This window comes from Filicampus tigris, chromosome 6 (assembly GCF_054856515.1).
Source record: "Filicampus tigris isolate MCC_2025a chromosome 6, RoL_Ftig_1.0, whole genome shotgun sequence".
Lineage (NCBI taxonomy): Eukaryota > Metazoa > Chordata > Actinopteri > Syngnathiformes > Syngnathidae > Filicampus > Filicampus tigris.
The window spans coordinates 9,218,126-9,235,395 of NC_141222.1; the positions used below are offsets into that span (position 1 = coordinate 9,218,126).

Here is a 17,270-nt window from a genome sequence, read left to right on the forward strand (position 1 = left end):
GTGTCATATTGCGCATCTTACGTAAGCATCAAGTAATGGCTCGCAGTGCAGCGCAGAACTACACTTTACAGCTGTGACCACAGAGCAGTTACACAGTAAATTTTATAGAGTACATTTTATTCCGATTGAGGAAAATTGTACTCTGAATAAGACTGTATTTGGTCCCTGTCTAAACAGAGTAAAATTTACACTCGGAAGAGAATGAAATATTCGGAGTGAATTTTACTCAAAGTAGTGGATTAATTGTACTACAAATGATTCAAATCAACTTTTATTTGATGAGAACATAAGTTACTCACCCACACTTTACACTAATGAGAGTAGGGGGCGGGGCCTCATGTACTCTGAGTGAAGAGATTTTGATCCATTCTGAAAATTTACTTCCGCTGTAGTGGCTGGGTGAGGCAATCGTACAAATGTTAAAATATGTCCATTTGAGGAAAGAAAATTCAGACTCTGTAAAAGTTACTCTTCCAATTTTACTGTGTATGTGATATTTTATGGTGTTAAAATTCTAAACTCAGAGATGCAAACAAATCAATTACAGACATGGACATATTGTAATTCCATACCTTCAGTTAACACCTGCATTGGAGGAGTGTTTCTATCTTAAATTCAGAAGGAGTAAAATGCAATTTCGAGGTTCCTTTTATCACATGCCTTGCACAAAGTCTTGTCGTATCTGCGGTTTTACTAATTAAATGCAGTACAGTAGAAATGCTTCTGTTTGATCAGCCTCGGTTCTTAACAAGTGTGCTCAACTTCGGTGAAAAGTCTTCATGAAACAAAAATTTTGCGCCTCAGGTGGTGAAAGGGATCGTGGTCATATTCATGCAAAATATGAGTAAAGGTGGAGTGAAACTGATTGACTCTATGTGAAGGAATTTGCAATACTTGCTTCTTATATAACATTTTTTTGCCATTCGCCCACAGGGTATGGCTGCCTTGTTTAAACATGGCAGTAATTCATTGAAGACATATCATCTGTCAGAGCACAGACTTGACACTACAAACTGGTTGGAGCTGACTAAGGAGCCTCAGGCTAACAGGGCAGGCAGGGTGCGGCCCTTTCACTCTTCATACTTTTAACCAATAAAATGTTCTTGTTGTCATTGAAAAAAAGCTTTCATGCACAGTGATCTGGAGTTAAAGACGATAAAGTTCGAGAGCAAAAAGAAGACTATGCTTTGTATGTGGTTTAAATGATTGAAAAACAATTTGAAAAGGCTTTAGGTTTCCATATGTCTCACTTTCTCCTTCAGATACTAGCGGGTAAATTAACCCAAGGGATAAGTGTGAAGGGTGTGGCCGGACATCTTAGGTAATGCTCCTCCCATCTACACGCCTCCACTTGCACCAGGGGCTGCCGGTGTTGTATAAAAGGGGGACCCAGGAGGAGCTGTGTATCTCACTCCATCATCTCCTCTCTGTAAAGCAGGCAGACACCACCGTACAGTCAGCATAATGGCCTCCCTCAACAGCAGAGCCTCTTTGTCTAGCCGCTCATACGGCGCTGGAAACCTGGCCGGCAGTATTCGCAAGGGCCAGGCTCTGAGTGTTTATGGCGGTGCAGGTGGATCCGGCTCAAGAATCTCCTCCAGCAGTTACAGCGTAGGAGGTGGTGGCATGTACGGTTTGGGCTTGGGAGGGGGTGCAGGAGGCTTCGGCTTTGGTGATGGCATGGATATCCATGTGGGAGCAAATGAGAAAGCCACTATGCAGAACCTGAACGACCGCCTGGCCTCCTACCTTGACAAGGTGCGCAGCCTTGAGCAGGCCAATGCCGAGCTGGAGCTGAAGATCCGTCAGTTCTTGGAGAACAAGGCCTCCCCCCTTGCCCGTGACTACTCTGCTTATCAGGTCACCATCAACGACTTGCAGGCAAAGGTAAGAGTCCATGTCTTATTCTATGCGCAATCGGTAGTCATGAAAGGCCACTAACATTCTCTCTTTCTAAATCTAGATCCAGGATGCCACACGCATCAACGGAGGCATCTATCTGTCCATTGACAACGCTAAACTGGCAGCAGATGATTTCAAAACCAAGTAAGCTTGAAGACGTACAATGAAGATGACTTTACCAACTGAAAATATGTATTATGGATGACCTGATCTCTTGCTGTCTTGCAGGTATGACAACGAGCTGGCCATGCGTCTGTCAGTGGAGTCAGATATTGCCGGTCTGAAGAGAATGTTGGATGAGCTGACACTGGTCCGCTCAGACCTGGAGATGCAGATCGAAGGCCTCAAGGATGAGCTTGTCCACCTCAAACGGAACCACGAGGAAGTGAGTAGCAAAGCTTTGCATATTGTGGGTCTGAGTTGCTACAAATTAAATTCCGTCCAAGGTCTTACCGACATTTTTACGTGACAGGAAATGGCAGCCATGAGGTTACAGATGACTGGACAGATCAACGTAGAGGTCGACGCCAAACCACAAGTCGACCTGAGCAGAATCATCAGTGAGATCCGAGAGCAGTACGAGAGCGTGGCCGCAAAGAACCAGAGAGAGCTGGAAAGCTGGTTCCAGGCCAAGGTGATCCCCACTGAAACTTTGTCGGCCGTTCCAAAGCATGTATTGGAGCATGGCACTAACAGACTATCATGTCCATTGCAGACCGACGCACTAAACAAGGACATGGCTGTGAGCACAGAAACCCTCCAGACCTCCAGGTCAGAGATCTCTGAGATCCGTCGCACCCTACAAGGCTTGGAGATCGAACTACAGTCTCAACTTAGCATGGTAAATAAAGCAGAGCCATCTTGCTATGCGCGCTCATGAAAATTTCCACCGGAGCCAATGTCCCCATCTGCTTATGCTTGAATGCTAACGTCTCACTTGTACATGCTCCTCTAGAAAGCCTCCCTGGAAAACACATTAGCTGAAACCGAAGCCCGATATTCCATGATCCTCCAAGGACTCCAGGGACAGGTGACAAACCTTGAACAGCAACTGATGCAACTACGTGCCGAGATTGAAAACCAGAACAGCGAATACTGCATGCTCCTTGACATTAAGACCAGACTTGAGAGGGAAATTGCAGAGTACAGGAGACTGATGGACGGAGAGGGCAGGTAAGAGAAAATTGGTTTACAGTGAGTTTGACCAGATGAAAAGTGTAGTCATCAGATCTGAACCACGTGCTTTGTGACTGGTATTTAACGCAAGCGCTGTAATTGTCCTTCCCCAGCATTGGTAGCACCAAATCAACCTCTGCCAGGGTGGTAATGATCACAGAGGAGCTGAAGGATGGCAAGGTGGTGTCCTCCAGAACCAGCACCGCATAAGCTGCCTCACACAGCAACAACAGCACAAAGGGGTGTGACACCTGAAGACTACCTTTTCATCTCAAACAGATCAAATGATGAAATAAAAGGCTCCTTGTCTGCCAACCTACTCCTTGTGTCTGTCTTTGGTCATTTACTAGGCTTTTTTGAGTCTGCAAGCGTTTTACTCCATTATATGAGAGGTCTGACATCAAAGTCAGACAAATATATAAACATGAACAAACTACAAAGTCTTCAGGGGGTATTTAAAAAAAAAGGCAGTTTAAAAGCTGCAATGCTTTTCAGGCAATGCTTTTGTCCCAACACATCTCAGTTCATTTTGAACGCTTTAGTCTCCCCTGGTGTATGGTGGGATGTATCCCGGTCTCTCAACCTGACACATTGATTCTACAAAATGAGCTCTGGGATAACTGAAAGTAAATGTTTTGAAAAAACTCGCAAATGGCGAAATTGGTCAAATTGTTGAGTGAGTCTGTGTGTCACTTCCATTACTGACCAAATTACAAGCAGGTGCCTTTAGACCAGGGGTCATCAAGTCCGGTCCTCAAGGGCACCTATCCTGCATGTTTCTGCATCCCTCCCCGCTACAACACACCTTCTTGAAATGATCAGCTCATCAGCAAGCTTTGCAGGAGCCTGATTACGATAAAGATCATTTGAAACAGGTGTGTTGCATCAGGGAGCGATGGAAAACATGCAGGATAGATGACCTTGAGGACCGGACTTGATGACCCCTGCTTTAGACTAACTTTTTGTACTGGTTGCACTGGCGAACCCAACTTTTTTTCTTGGTTGCACCAGCAGTAAAGTTAAGTGCACCAAAACACAGCAGTTTTACAGGTTTAATCTAAACTGGATTTTACACTATATTGACTGGTAAATGCTTGACAATCTGGTCTCTGACTGAGACCATGTTGAGTGAGGCTTTAGAGTGGAGGACACTTTTTCCATCCACCATTGGCAGGTTGCTCACGGTGCAACCTCAGATTTTTTTTTTTTGCATGCGCACCCAAATTGGGTGCACCCTAGGATCCTGACTCACATTAATCACTCAGTAATCACACTGTCACTGAGTGGAATGACGCCATGCTACCTGAACAGAGGTCAGTTGATTGAACCACTACTACTGTACGTCAGTGACAATAACGTGGTCCGGTGACATTAAAAGGACCATAGCAACTGCAGGGATACTGATACATCATGTAAACAACCAGTCATAACACAGCACTACTTTTTCATCCTTGATCATCATTTCAGTATTCATATTTTTTTGTGACTTTTAATTTGGCGGTGATTTCCGTGAGATTGTTCAGATATAAAATTGTGTCTTGGCTTAATAAACATTGGGAAATGCTGACATATTGTGTACTGTTATCGTATCATTATGAAACACAAATGCACAGTCAGTTATCAAGGAAGAAGTGGATTGCCAGTCCATTGTGAATATACAAAGAGAGGAAGCGGCTGAGAAATAAAGGGGCGTGGCTATTTGAGAGGCTATTGGCAACTATAGCCCCATTCATTGACTGCACTTGCACCTGCATTTTGGTGACAGAGACTCTCCAAGCTTTGATTTTTTTTCACCACAGGTTGGTACATATGAAATCAAAAATAGCAGAGCTGGACATTCCGCCTATGTGGCAGACCGGTCCGTCTATCCGCCTTTTGAAAGATTACTTCTTTGCTGTTTACTGATGACTATGACGACATGGCTGTCATATTGCGCAAAATGAGAAAAGGTGCATCTGCAATGGATATGACATCACAGCATTATGTGCAAAGAGCCCACTGTGACAATTAGACAATTAGACATTAGTGCTGGTCCGATTATGTCAAGTTCATTTGTCTGATTATTTGTGTTAGCAGGTCTAAACTGTAAAATATTCCATTTCAAGTCATGTCTCTCAATCTGTGACACTACTTGTCCTAATTAGAGTGAATTGGATTCATGAAGACACACAAGAAGTAACTGCATGGTCTTTATTGTGTTAGACGCAGGAGTCTCCAACTCCTGCTACTCTGCGTGTTTTAGATGTTTGCCTCCTCAGGCACACTAATCAGATGTGTGCAATGTAGATCAACCGATGACTAAGTTATGCATTAGCACACTAGTCAGGTATGTTGGAGGACGGAAACATCTAAAGCATGCACGATAGCGTTCCTCGAGGACCGGATTTGGACACCCCTGGGTTAAAGTCTCTTCCAAGGTATCACTCAATCTGATCCACATCGACATCGACGGTCTTGCTGCTCTCAACCACCCTCCCGTCCACGACCGTCTCCACCACTGTGATGACCTTGGTGACCACTGTGTGAAAGAAAAGAAACATGAGTACATGTAGCCCCTCTGTTTTAACCTTGTTAAATGTTAATGGTGCTTTTGAGGATGCTCACCTTGCTTTGAGCTGATGAAGAAGAAAAACAGCACAACATATTAGTTCAGGTTATTTTCGATGATGTGATTGCTGTCATCTCTACTAATACTCCATCCGTGGCAATACAGAATTTAGCGTCATTGTCACCTTTCATCCTCTCCATCCAGCAGCCGTCTGTACTCTGCAATCTCCAGCTCCAGTCGCGTTTTGAGGTCCAACAGCATGTCGTACTCGTGCTTATTGCTGGTGATGTTGGCGTGGATCTGCGAAAGCTGGGCCTCTAAACTCACGACCATGTTCTGCAGGCCTGCTAGCTGTGCAGCGTAGCGGGATTGTGTCTCTGCCAGGGTGCCCTCCAGGGATGCTTTCTGGTGGGGTCACAAAGGGGTCATGAGCCGGCCGGACAGCCTGTGATGAACGTTAAGCGAGACCGCGTTTGTTTGGAAATGCAAAGGCGCACATACCATGCTAAAATGGGACTGCAGTTCAATCTGAAGCCTCTGGAGGGTGCTCTTCAGGTCTTTGATTTCTGAGCGGGATGTCAGCAGAGACTCTGACTGTGTCATCACTTCCTGCTCTACTGCTACCATCTTGGCACATCACAGACACAATGTGACATGGTAATGAATTCATTTTCAAACGTTGTCATTAGCAATGCTCTTCACCTTGTTCTGGTACCAGGACTCGAGTTCACTGCGGTTCTTGGCAATCATTGCCTCGTAGTGTTCTCTGATCTCTGTCATAATCTGGTTCAGGTCTGGAGAGGGCGACGCGTCCACGGACACGTTAACCTGACCGCCCATCTGACTCCTGAGCAGAGCCAATTCCTGCAGGGAGTCAAAGAAGGAGTCTTTCGTCAACTGATGTCTTTCCTAGTTTTGGTTCTTTTGAAATGTGTTTGTCAATAGATTTGGCATCTTTAACACTACGGTGTGCCTGGAGGGAGACAAACAGGAGCAAGGGGAAGCAAAGAAGAATGCGAGGAAGTGATGTTCGAGGAGCGGGCAGTGTTTGAAGGAGCAAAACTGTAAAAAAAATTAGCTAATACGGAAAACCTCCTGATTGTTCTCAGAGGGGTGTGTGGTCCTGTGTGTACTTTAGGATCATCTAGAACCACAATAGACTGTGATAAATGGTGACACTGTTCACATACCGTAGAGTGAATAGTGAATAGAAGGGTGGGGGGTGTTGTCTACATACGCCGAGGTGACGAATTGTGTGCAAACACATCACAGGTGTTGGTCATGTGTATAAAAGTCATTCATTTTGCTCAAGCGGTGGTTGGTGGTTCTTTGTTTCAACCGTGGCAAGACACCCTCACCTCTTCGTGGTTCCTCTTCAGCATGATGAGCTCATCCTTCATACCGTCCACCTGGCACTCCAGATCCAGTCTGACCAAGTTCATCTCTTCCAGCACTTTTTTCAGTCCAGCAGTGTCAGCCTCCACGGTCATTCTCATGGCCAGCTCATTGTCATACCTGAGAGCGTCATAGAGCTCGGTGAGTTTTAGACGGATGTCAAAAATATGATAATACGCACAAAGCACACTCACTTCATTTTGAAGTCATCAGCAGCCAGTTTTGCATTGTCAATATCCAGAAGTGTCTTAGCATTGAGCCTAGCAGCGACACGGATCTGACAAGGAAACAACATGTCAGAGAGCCCAAATGAGCTCATTGATCAATCCAAACAATATACCACATTTGGTAATTCATAAAATATGTTAAAAATCATAGTCAGGAAAGATTTTTTTTCCCCATTGACATTTTTTAGATGTAGTACCATGACATTTTTTAGATGTAGTACCATGCTTTTATTTTATTTATTATTATCCATTCTATACCACTTGTTGTTGATATATATATATATATATATATATATATATATATATATATATATATATATATATATAGGATATGTGATATTTATGGGGTCATTTGCAATGTATGCATCCTTCTGAGTGCTTGACTTCCAGTCACTCGAAAAACAATTGGGGTACAAATAACAAAATTTTGGGTCAAAAAAGGACCAAGCCACTACTTGGGTCAATTTGACCCAACTTTCTGTCCAAAAATGGGCAGTTTTGTACAAAAAAAACAAATTAGGGCTGTTTTATACAAAACAATGCAAGGAGGTGGTTCAAATTGACCCAATTTGTGGATCAGTCCATTTTTGGCCCAAAATTGTGTTTTTTTTAACCCTACTGTTTTTAGAGTGAATTTTGCCATTCAAAGTGGGCAAACTTGTGGGATTTTCTTATTGGCGTTTCAGATTGATCCCAATGAACTATGGCTAGCAACAAATAGCTGCAAATGTACCTCGAAACTACGAGTTATCTGTTGATTCACATTGCAGCACCTTCTAGATTAATCGGTGATTTGTTTTCAGACATAGTACTGTGTAGTTCTCTGTGAGGGGGACGTGCTAACAAGTCTACCACCGTGCCGCCCATATAAAAACATTACAAGTTATTTCACAACCGAACAACAGGCAAAAAAATGAAGTCCAAACTAGCTATGCATGTAGAGTGCACGTCATTGCCATGTAATTGTTATAGGTGTGATGCTGGTGGCGGGATGTGACACACTTTGGGATGAAACTTTACTTTCTGCCTTCCAAACAGAGTTGGTGGCAGCTATACGTGCCATCGTATCTCCGCTACGTCCAACACACACCATGTTTGGCGGCTCAACCTGGAATGCCACTCCTCTCACCTTATCCTTCAGGTCATCAATGATGGCGAAGTAATTGCTGTAGTCATGGCTGATGACAGTTCTGCTCTGGTACCAGTCTCTGATCTGCTTATCCAGGCGCTCGTTCTCCTTCTCCAGGGTGCGCACCTTCTCCAGGTAAGAAGCCAGACGGTCGTTCAGGTTCTGCATGGTGGCCTTCTCGTTGGCGCCGACGTGGAGGTCCAGGCCGTCGGCCAGGTTGAAGCCAGGAGCGGGTACGTAGCACGACCGGGCCGAGGAGATTCGGGTGCCGAGGCCGCCGGCTCCACCGTAGACGCTGAGCGTTTTCTGGCCATAGGATTTAGTGCTCAGAGACATGATGGAGGGTCTGGATGCGGACCAGGTAGGAATACTGGAGAGGATCTGCTGCTGCTGTGTGCATCACTTTGCTCTCTGAGTTATATATAGTATAAAGTGGGAGGGGTTTTAGTTGAACGGGAAGAATGTGTCTACCATCACCCCATGCAATCGCTCCATCACCACACGGGTGGTGCCTAGTGGGTGAGGGTTTCATCCGCCCTCATTACAGGTCAGACTTGTGATTCCACATTTTATCATTTCTCAATGAATGACCATTCTTGAAATACTTCTCTACCATAGCCCATACCCCTTTGGGAATGCATAATTGCCACCTTCCGTATTTATTCGCAGACAAAACAAGCAGTTTGAACTAACACTCACACCTATGGAAGAAATGCTGTAAAATGCTCAATCAAAATGTTTGCTCACCCCTGTGACAGAAATTAAACACAGCGGTGGCGATTTCGCATCAGACAAACAAGGGCCAAAGGTTGAGACCGAGGTCATTTAAGTCAAATATATCAGAGCAGAAATGTGCAAGATTGCATTCACTGATGCGTGTGGAGTCGTTTCTCATCCATGTTGAAATATTTTCACGTCCAAGTGTCACACACCCACATCAGTCCTGGACACAGTGACGTGGTGGACTCCACATAAGAGACTAAAGGACAAGGAAACACAATACATACGTTTGTGTGAGTCAAACTATGCATTCCTGTCATACACTGAGAGGCCTCCTGGGTTTTGTTCAGCAACGTCTTTGCAAATACATTTCTTTGACATTTATCTGACAAGACAAACTGGCTGACACTTATTGTAGTGTAGTGAAGCTTAAAATGTTGCTTTAACTATTTTCTTGCCAGAATTCTTTTCTCTTCATTTTTTCCTGAACCAACAATGGATGTTTAGAGCTACATTATATTTTAAATGAATAAATACTACTTTATTTTAAAAATCTATATGTTTTGATAGATAGTGGAGCTACGACAACAAATCACAAAAAGTAAGCATGACCTGGAAAATAAGTTGTACGAATTGAATGAAACATGTGTCTTCATAATATGAATCCCTGCATCTTTAAGTGAAAAGTAATTAAAACAAAGAAAAAAATATGTTCAGTCTTTCCAAGTGTGCTGTTGATGTCAATGATCATTACAATGTTATTTTGTTACATCAGTACTAGGTATTTCTTTTAAAGCAATGAAAACAGTGACAGATATTGCAAGATGTTCCGTAAGAAGCAACATGTCTGGAAGGATGACTCAGTCATGAGTTCAAGTCATAACTTGCACTTCTGTGATGAATTTGATGAATGATTGATTGTGAGCAATGATTGAAATTCTCACTGCATCCTCATTAACTTCCCTGGGGATGATGTTTTAAAAGGGGGAAAAAAACACGGTCTGCACAATACAAAAGTATGCTTGACGGTGTTGGATTGGTCTGTCTCGACTGTTCACTTTTCTTAAATACGTATAGGGTCTATTTGAAAATGTTAAAACTCATCAAAAATCCGTGCTGTACTTCTTTATACAAAACACACCTCCCCGCTTTAAGTTGGAAAAGTAGTATGTATTTCACAGTGGTGACTCCCAATTGCGGGGCGTGCATTTGGTACCTGGGCCTTCACTGGGGACTTCATCCGCCTCTTAATCTAAACGTCACAATCACACAAATTCTACGTAACTGTGCCACATACCTCATTTGGCATCATATTTCTTTTTTCACAACCAATATTTATCTAGTAACGTGACAAAAACATGACAATATTTTAATTAATAGTCCTATTGCTGATATAGTTTACATTACATTGGCCAGTACTACTGATTTTGACAGCCCAGATAAGATTGACATGGCAACATATAGGAGCCAGGAAAAAAAAAAAAAAGATAGACTAATATAAACAGTACAGCCAAGAGAATTTACCAGTACTAAATGAAGAGACTGTTGGGAATAAATGAATACAATTGAATGGAACCAATATTGTAATTTATCTTGAGGCCAGTGCTTCTGATGCATTAAAGCCAGCTTACGAAGTCCTTGCTTGCCTTGATGGCTCACCACTGGTGACTGCTTGTCAAAAGGTTCATGACGAAACGTCTCAGCAATGGCCAGAAACAACATCCTCTCTCCGTTGGAAAACGATCACTTAGGTATTTGTGTTTTGAAGGCTTCACCTCGTTGAGCAACATAGCCGTGCCGCTTGGCTGTTGTTTGCTGTCATCAGTGACAACGTCTCTTGTCGTCTGTCAGCCAGATAACAGGGTGACGTCTCGCTGGATGACAGATGACAGTAGAGACTGTGATAACCATTGAGGAATATCCATGTGCTGGCTCACTCAATGCTTTTCTTCATACAAAGACTTTTGGGAATGTTGTGGCAAGAACGTTCTACTGACATGACAAGCCGACGTGGAAAACTCTCAGCAGCATACACGCTTTTAAGTACTCTTAAGAGCTGACGTATTAGATAAAATGTACCAACACATTTTGGATGGTGATTTCTTTTGAAAGGGAAACCAACCCAAACACATTTCAAGAATATGTTACCAGCAGGCTCACTAGTTAAAACATGGCATTCTGATTAATGCGTTTGTGGAATATGAGTTAAGCAGCAGAATCCACCCCTTTTTGCCATCTCAGCTGACCTGTTTTCTGAAGCTGAGTTGTGATTGGTCGTTACCTGAGCCCTGAGCAGTTGTGATGTCATTTTCAGTGGACAGAAGTTACAAAATGGCCGCCCCCGGAGATGGATAAAAGTGGGTGGATTAACTCTTATTCCACAAATTCAATATGTATCTGAATGCCTTGTTTCAACTAGTGGGCTTGAATAGAACATATTCTTGAAAAAAATATGTTTGGGTTGACAGCTCTTTAAGTATATTGATTTTTAAAATGTTCTTTTTTTTTTGTATAAAGCCACAAAAAATAATATATTATTATAAATAGTTATTTGGCTAATTCTCACAACACCTGTTTTCTGGAGCTGAGCCATGAGTGGTTGTTACCTGAGCCCTGACTAACTGTGGTGCCATTTTCAGTCAACAGAAGTGACAAAATGGCCGCCCCCCGAGGTGGCTAAAAACATGTGGATTTTGCTGTTTAACACATATTCCACAAACACAATTTTAATCAACATGTCATGTTTTGACTAGCGAAGGGGCACAGAACCTTATTTACAAATATTTTATTGGGGGGGAGGTGATTCCTCTTCAAGGTAGATTTTTTCTTGAGGTCTTGCACTAGATCTGATCATATAAAATAGAATAGAATTCAACTTTATTGTCATTGAACACAACACAAGTTAAGAGCAACGAAATGCAGTTTGCAGCCACCTAGAAGTGCTTTAGCAATATAAATATTGATATATTACAGATGTACACAGTATGAAGACTATAAGCATCCATATATATATATATATATATATATATATATATATGAGTTGGAAAATGTGTGAAATTTGTATTTTATTTCAGAAAAACCTTTATTGTATTCATGTTGCACCATATCTAAGGGGCACAAATAGTAAAAGTACAGTCAATTTTCAAATAGTATTTTCTAGCTTTTCCCTAATATCTTGCCTGTCCCTAAAATGTGTCACTACCTAAACACACAACAATTACATAAGAATAAAAATAATTCTACTAGCCGACTCATATTTTTTTCCATTCCCCCCCTACAGAGTATTTTTATAAATTAATATACATGGTTTTGACATCAAAATCAATCAAAATGAATTTTGAACAGAATTTAATATGACTTTTTCCGAAATAAATCAAAATTTATATGCTATTTTTCATTGTAAAATGTAGAAAGTTGATCGAATTGACTTCAAAAGTCATCATTAATTAAAACAAACATACCCTTAAACAATCATTATCAAAAATTGTTGGTTGTTTATTCAATACTTTTTGTTTTTGTCATGACTTTTTATCATTTTTTTTGTGGTGACTGCAACATTTCAGTAGTGACCATATTGTTGCTTGTATTATATTATTTAAAACTTACTTTATTCAAAAATAAATATCATATTGCCACTACTGAAACCATTATGTCACTACCGAAACTAGGGATGGGAATTTCTATTTTAGCCCAAACATTCAGGACAGTTTGTTAATTTAAATTCAATTGATGTAACAGCAACTGACTGAAAAAGGTGAACAATTGAAAGAGAAATACATTTCTGATACATTTGCCAATGCAATGCATGGCATTTATTATGAATAATGTAATGAGTAATGGTACTGACTCCCATTCCAGCAGGATCTCATTCGCCAACACCATGTTAGTGGCATTATCATGCACACAGGCGCCGACTTTATTTTCTAGTACCCACGTACCCATCACACTCCGCAGGAGAGCAGCCAGGTTTTCAGCTGTGTGTCTTTCCTCCAAGGCGCATGTCTGAAGCACACAGCTGCGGAGATGTCCTTCGTCCACATATGACACGTTATAGTCATGTAAGATTAGGTGATTATGGACGTCCGTCCGTCTGTAGTTATGTCCACATAGTTGAGCCGCTCAAACGCTCGTAGCATCTCCTTTATTATTTGGTTATGGTTACTCTCGAGTTGGGGCGTGATTGTTTTGTGACTTAGCACCGTGCACTCAGGCTCGATATACAGCATTCATTTTTTGAATCCATTGCCCTCAACAACAGAAAGCGGCAGCATCGCGGGCAGTCATTTCACAAATTAGTTTAATCTTTGCTGTGCGGTGAATATCACAGCTCCTGGAACAAACGCTCTCATGCTCGTCTTCCTGGCCCCGCCGCCATGCCCACTGGGCTCAGCTCCGCCATCATCGACCCGTACGTTCAGCATAAACTCGCTTCCAATTACTCTATCGGAGCAATGAGAAACCACATCCAAAGGAAACACCTCAATGTGCGAAACAGTGCTGGGTTTTTTTCACGGTAGCTTCGACATCTTCAGAATTTACTTTTCTAAATATCATTCCCAAAACGTAGTGTCCCCGCCCCCTACCATGTGTACGTTTGGGCGGGGGGTACGGTAGCAATTCTCTCTCTTGGTGCTCAGCTTGTTGACAGAGGCGTGAGGAACAAGATGCGTGATACTTAATGCAGTGTTTAACCGACTAATAAAATACTAAACGTTTAATAAATCGTAGACGGTTAAAAACGGCTAAACCACTAGTCGTGCACATCCCAAACCGAAACCTTTCTGTATGTTTCGGTAGTGACTCTTTCGGTTTTATTTTTCCCTTCAAATTAAGATCAAATATGGAATCGAATATAGTTAAAATCAGAAGGATCTATGTATGACATATGTATCTATGTATTATATTATTTAAAACTTACTCTATTCAAAAATAATTGAAACGTTTCGGTAGTGACCGTTTCGGTAGTGACGTTTTATGATAGTTGTTGACAATATTCAACAATGCTAGGCGTGGCTACCACAGACAGTTTTGAGAATGTGTACAGAGATAGAAAGCACTACATTTAGCATTAAAATCAAAAGTGCTTATTTTATTGCCGAAATGAGGTGTTCGGTAGTGATGGTCCTAAAAACCACATGCTGATTTACAGACATTTGAGGGCACATAACTTCATAATGCAGCCAACTAATCACTCGCCATGTGCCCAGTGATGAACATGAAGGTAATGTCTCTTACTGGTGAAATTTCTGGGGATGTGGCTAAAAGCCCTGCCTACAGACAAATACTCTTTGCGTTTCGCTAGTGACATAAAAACTACTAATTTGAAAAAAATCTACAAAATCAATGTAAATCTTTCACCATACATTTAAAAGCAACCAAAATGTTCTCTTAAAGTAAAGTATTTTTTAAATTGGCAAAAGTCTTCTCCATTTTTTTTTCATGAATTGAAATTCAGGAGTTAGAGATTGGGACAGCCACCTCCCAATAGGAAGTGACAGAGAAAAGATGACTTTTTATACATTCAGTTTAATAGTATCTCAATTAATGCCTTGTGGTAAAATAGATCATAAAAAGATATTACTCAATATGCAAGGTCTGAACACTTCATCCATCCATCCATTATCTGTACCGCTTCTCCTCACAAGGGTCGCGGGGCATGCTGGAGCCTATCCCAGCTGTCTTTGGGCAGTAGGCGGGGGACACCCCGAACTGGTTGCCAGCCAATCGCAGGGCACACAGAGACAAACATCCGCACTCACAATCACACCTAGGGGCAACTTAGAGAGTCCAATCAACGTACCATACATGTTTTTGGAATGTGGGAGGAAACCGGAGTACCCGGAGAAAACCCACGCAGGCACAGGGAGAACATGCAAACTCCACACAGGGAGGCCGGAGCCGGGATCGAACCCACGACCTCTGAACTGTGAGGCGGACGTGCTAACCAGTCGACCAGGCCCCTGAACACTTCATTGTTTTGTAAAATTAGATTTTGGCAAAAATGAAAAAAGTTCATTTTATTTCTCATAAATGTACACTCAGCACCAATCTTGACAGAAAATAAAATCTGGAATGTCAAAATTTTTTGCAAATTTATGAAACTTTCAGAATATCCCGTTTACACGATTGCACTGACAAAAAGTTGTGCATATGGATATGTGTATAGGTATAGTTATGCATATGTTTAGTTGTGCGTATGGGGATCTAGTCCGTTATTTCAGTTATGGGTGGTTGTGAGTAGTTGTGGTGTAACAGTCCATAGGTGTCAATGTGGGTCAGGAGGCAGAGTTCAGGAGTCTGACAGTTGTAAGAACAAAGCTGTTCCGGTATCTGGTGGGTTTTAGTCCGGATGCTCCTCTAGCGCCTCCCAGAGGGCAGGAGGGTGAAGAGGGTGACTGGAGTCGTTGATGATTTTTCCCAGCCTTTTTCAGACACCTTTCCTCATAGATGCCCTCTATGGCAGCGCTTTGCAACGCCTTCCAGCCCGAGGCAGAAGAGCTCCCGTACCAAACTGTGTTGCAGTTGGTCAGGATGCTTTCAATGGTGCGGTAGAAGTTTACCGGGATGTCTGAGGACAGGTGGTTAGTAAAATCTCAAAAGACGTGCTAGAAGTGCTAATGAAGTGAATGCACTTCAAGTCAAGAGACTTTAGTAGCTTTGTTATACAGAAGCACGGTTTGCAACCTCTGAGTCTGCCAAGAAGCCGTCACACCAGCTCAGCAAGTACAACAAAAAGGTCCCTTAGGCATCAAACATTTACATGGAGCAAATATACTTTGGGTTTTTTCAAATGTGGCAAATGTGGGTTTTTTTTAGATTTAAAGTACAAACATTTACAATTATTTAGTTTATTTAAGACGGAGGTCGACCGGTTAGCACGTCCGCCTCACAGTTCAGAGGTCGTGGGTTCGATCCCGGCCTCGCCTCCCTGTGTGGGGTTTGCATGTTCTCCCCGTGCCCGCGTGGGTTTTCTCCGGGTACTCTGGTTTCCTCCCACATTCCAAAAACATGCATGATAACTCTCTAAATTACCCCTAGGTGTGATTGTGAGTGCGGATGTTTGTCTCTGTGTGCCCTGCGATTGGCTGGCAACCAATTCGGGGTGTCCCCCGCCTACTGCCCGAAGACAGCTGGGACAGGCTCCAGCACGCCACGCGACCCTTGGGAGGATAAGCGGTATCGATAATGGATGAATGGATAGTTAATTTAAAACTCATGGAAGTGTCATAATGGAAAAAATGACTGCGATAACGTTGAGTACATTTAAATATCTCTTGTAAAAACCCATGCATTGTGATTAATATTAAGTATTTAAAGTAGTGCTGTCAAATGATGACATATGTTTAACATTATCAATAATAATTTTTTGTAATGAATCGTGATCAATCACATTTTTGTACTGTCATTTTCTATGAAGCTTGTAACAGACATTAACTTCATTAAAGTCTTGTAATTGATGTAAAATGATGAAATAGAAAGTATATTTAGATCCAAGGACTGTTCTAATAGCTTTCTTTGATCCTTGAATATTTTTTTGTTTCTCCTGTAAAATACAACTGTTGAACAAAACAATCAAAACTGACTCAGCTATACAGGCATCTTTCACATATTCTCATAGAAACAATTCTCAAAACTTCTCACTGACAAGTTTAGTTTTCCCATAAGCACCACGCTAGCGTTGGTTTGCATGGCCCCATGGGGGTCATTTGAGAAAGGGAATTTTGCTCCGACGCCAAAGACGCACAACTAAAATGGTATTTGAATTTGGCCTTGCAAAGTGTGCAAAATACTTTACATTTCTCCAGCAAGCATCAATCAAGTAAAACTGAAAGTATCACTACCTATAGTCTGTGTCTTTGGCCAATGACTCGTCTAAATTTGGCGGCACACGTGAGCAGAGGTTATAGGCCGCCACAGAAAGTAAATAAAAACACTTTCACTTTGACAGCCCTAATATAAAGTAATACAAATGTGACATTTTCCAATACCCTGTCAATCCATTCATTTACCCAAACTGGCAAATAAGGTAAAATAGTCTGTACTCAATGAATGGCATCGCATGTTCAATCTGACTTTTATCAGTCTGATTTTGAAAAAGTGCTCTTCACATGTTGCTGTAGCTTTTTGTGGAACTTGTGAAATGTGCTCCGCGAGAAAATCTCCTGGTTAAGTG

General features: G+C 42.0%; 2 protein-coding genes across 2 annotated transcripts; one reads left to right on the forward strand and one right to left on the reverse strand.

Moving 5' to 3' along the window:
* The first annotated feature begins 1,389 nt into the window (after nucleotides 1-1,389).
* Nucleotides 1,390-3,397, forward strand: LOC147145683 (keratin, type I cytoskeletal 13-like). The gene is made up of 7 exons (XM_086033895.1): nucleotides 1,390-1,887; nucleotides 1,964-2,046; nucleotides 2,131-2,287; nucleotides 2,375-2,536; nucleotides 2,618-2,743; nucleotides 2,858-3,075; nucleotides 3,192-3,397. The coding sequence occupies exons 1-7, from the start codon at nucleotides 1,465-1,467 to the stop codon at nucleotides 3,286-3,288; spliced, it is 1,266 nt and encodes a 421-aa protein (XP_085890021.1). The 5' UTR covers nucleotides 1,390-1,464; the 3' UTR covers nucleotides 3,289-3,397.
* A 1,857-nt stretch (nucleotides 3,398-5,254) lies between these two features.
* On the reverse strand, nucleotides 5,255-8,780 carry krt98 (keratin 98). The gene is made up of 8 exons (XM_086033896.1): nucleotides 8,378-8,780; nucleotides 7,216-7,298; nucleotides 6,985-7,141; nucleotides 6,329-6,490; nucleotides 6,128-6,253; nucleotides 5,811-6,031; nucleotides 5,683-5,693; nucleotides 5,255-5,596 (listed from the first exon to the last, which is right to left on the reverse strand). Exons 1-8 carry the CDS (start codon nucleotides 8,711-8,713, stop codon nucleotides 5,499-5,501), a joined length of 1,194 nt encoding a protein of 397 aa, XP_085890022.1. The 5' UTR covers nucleotides 8,714-8,780; the 3' UTR covers nucleotides 5,255-5,498.
* Nucleotides 8,781-17,270: the final 8,490 nt, after the last annotated feature.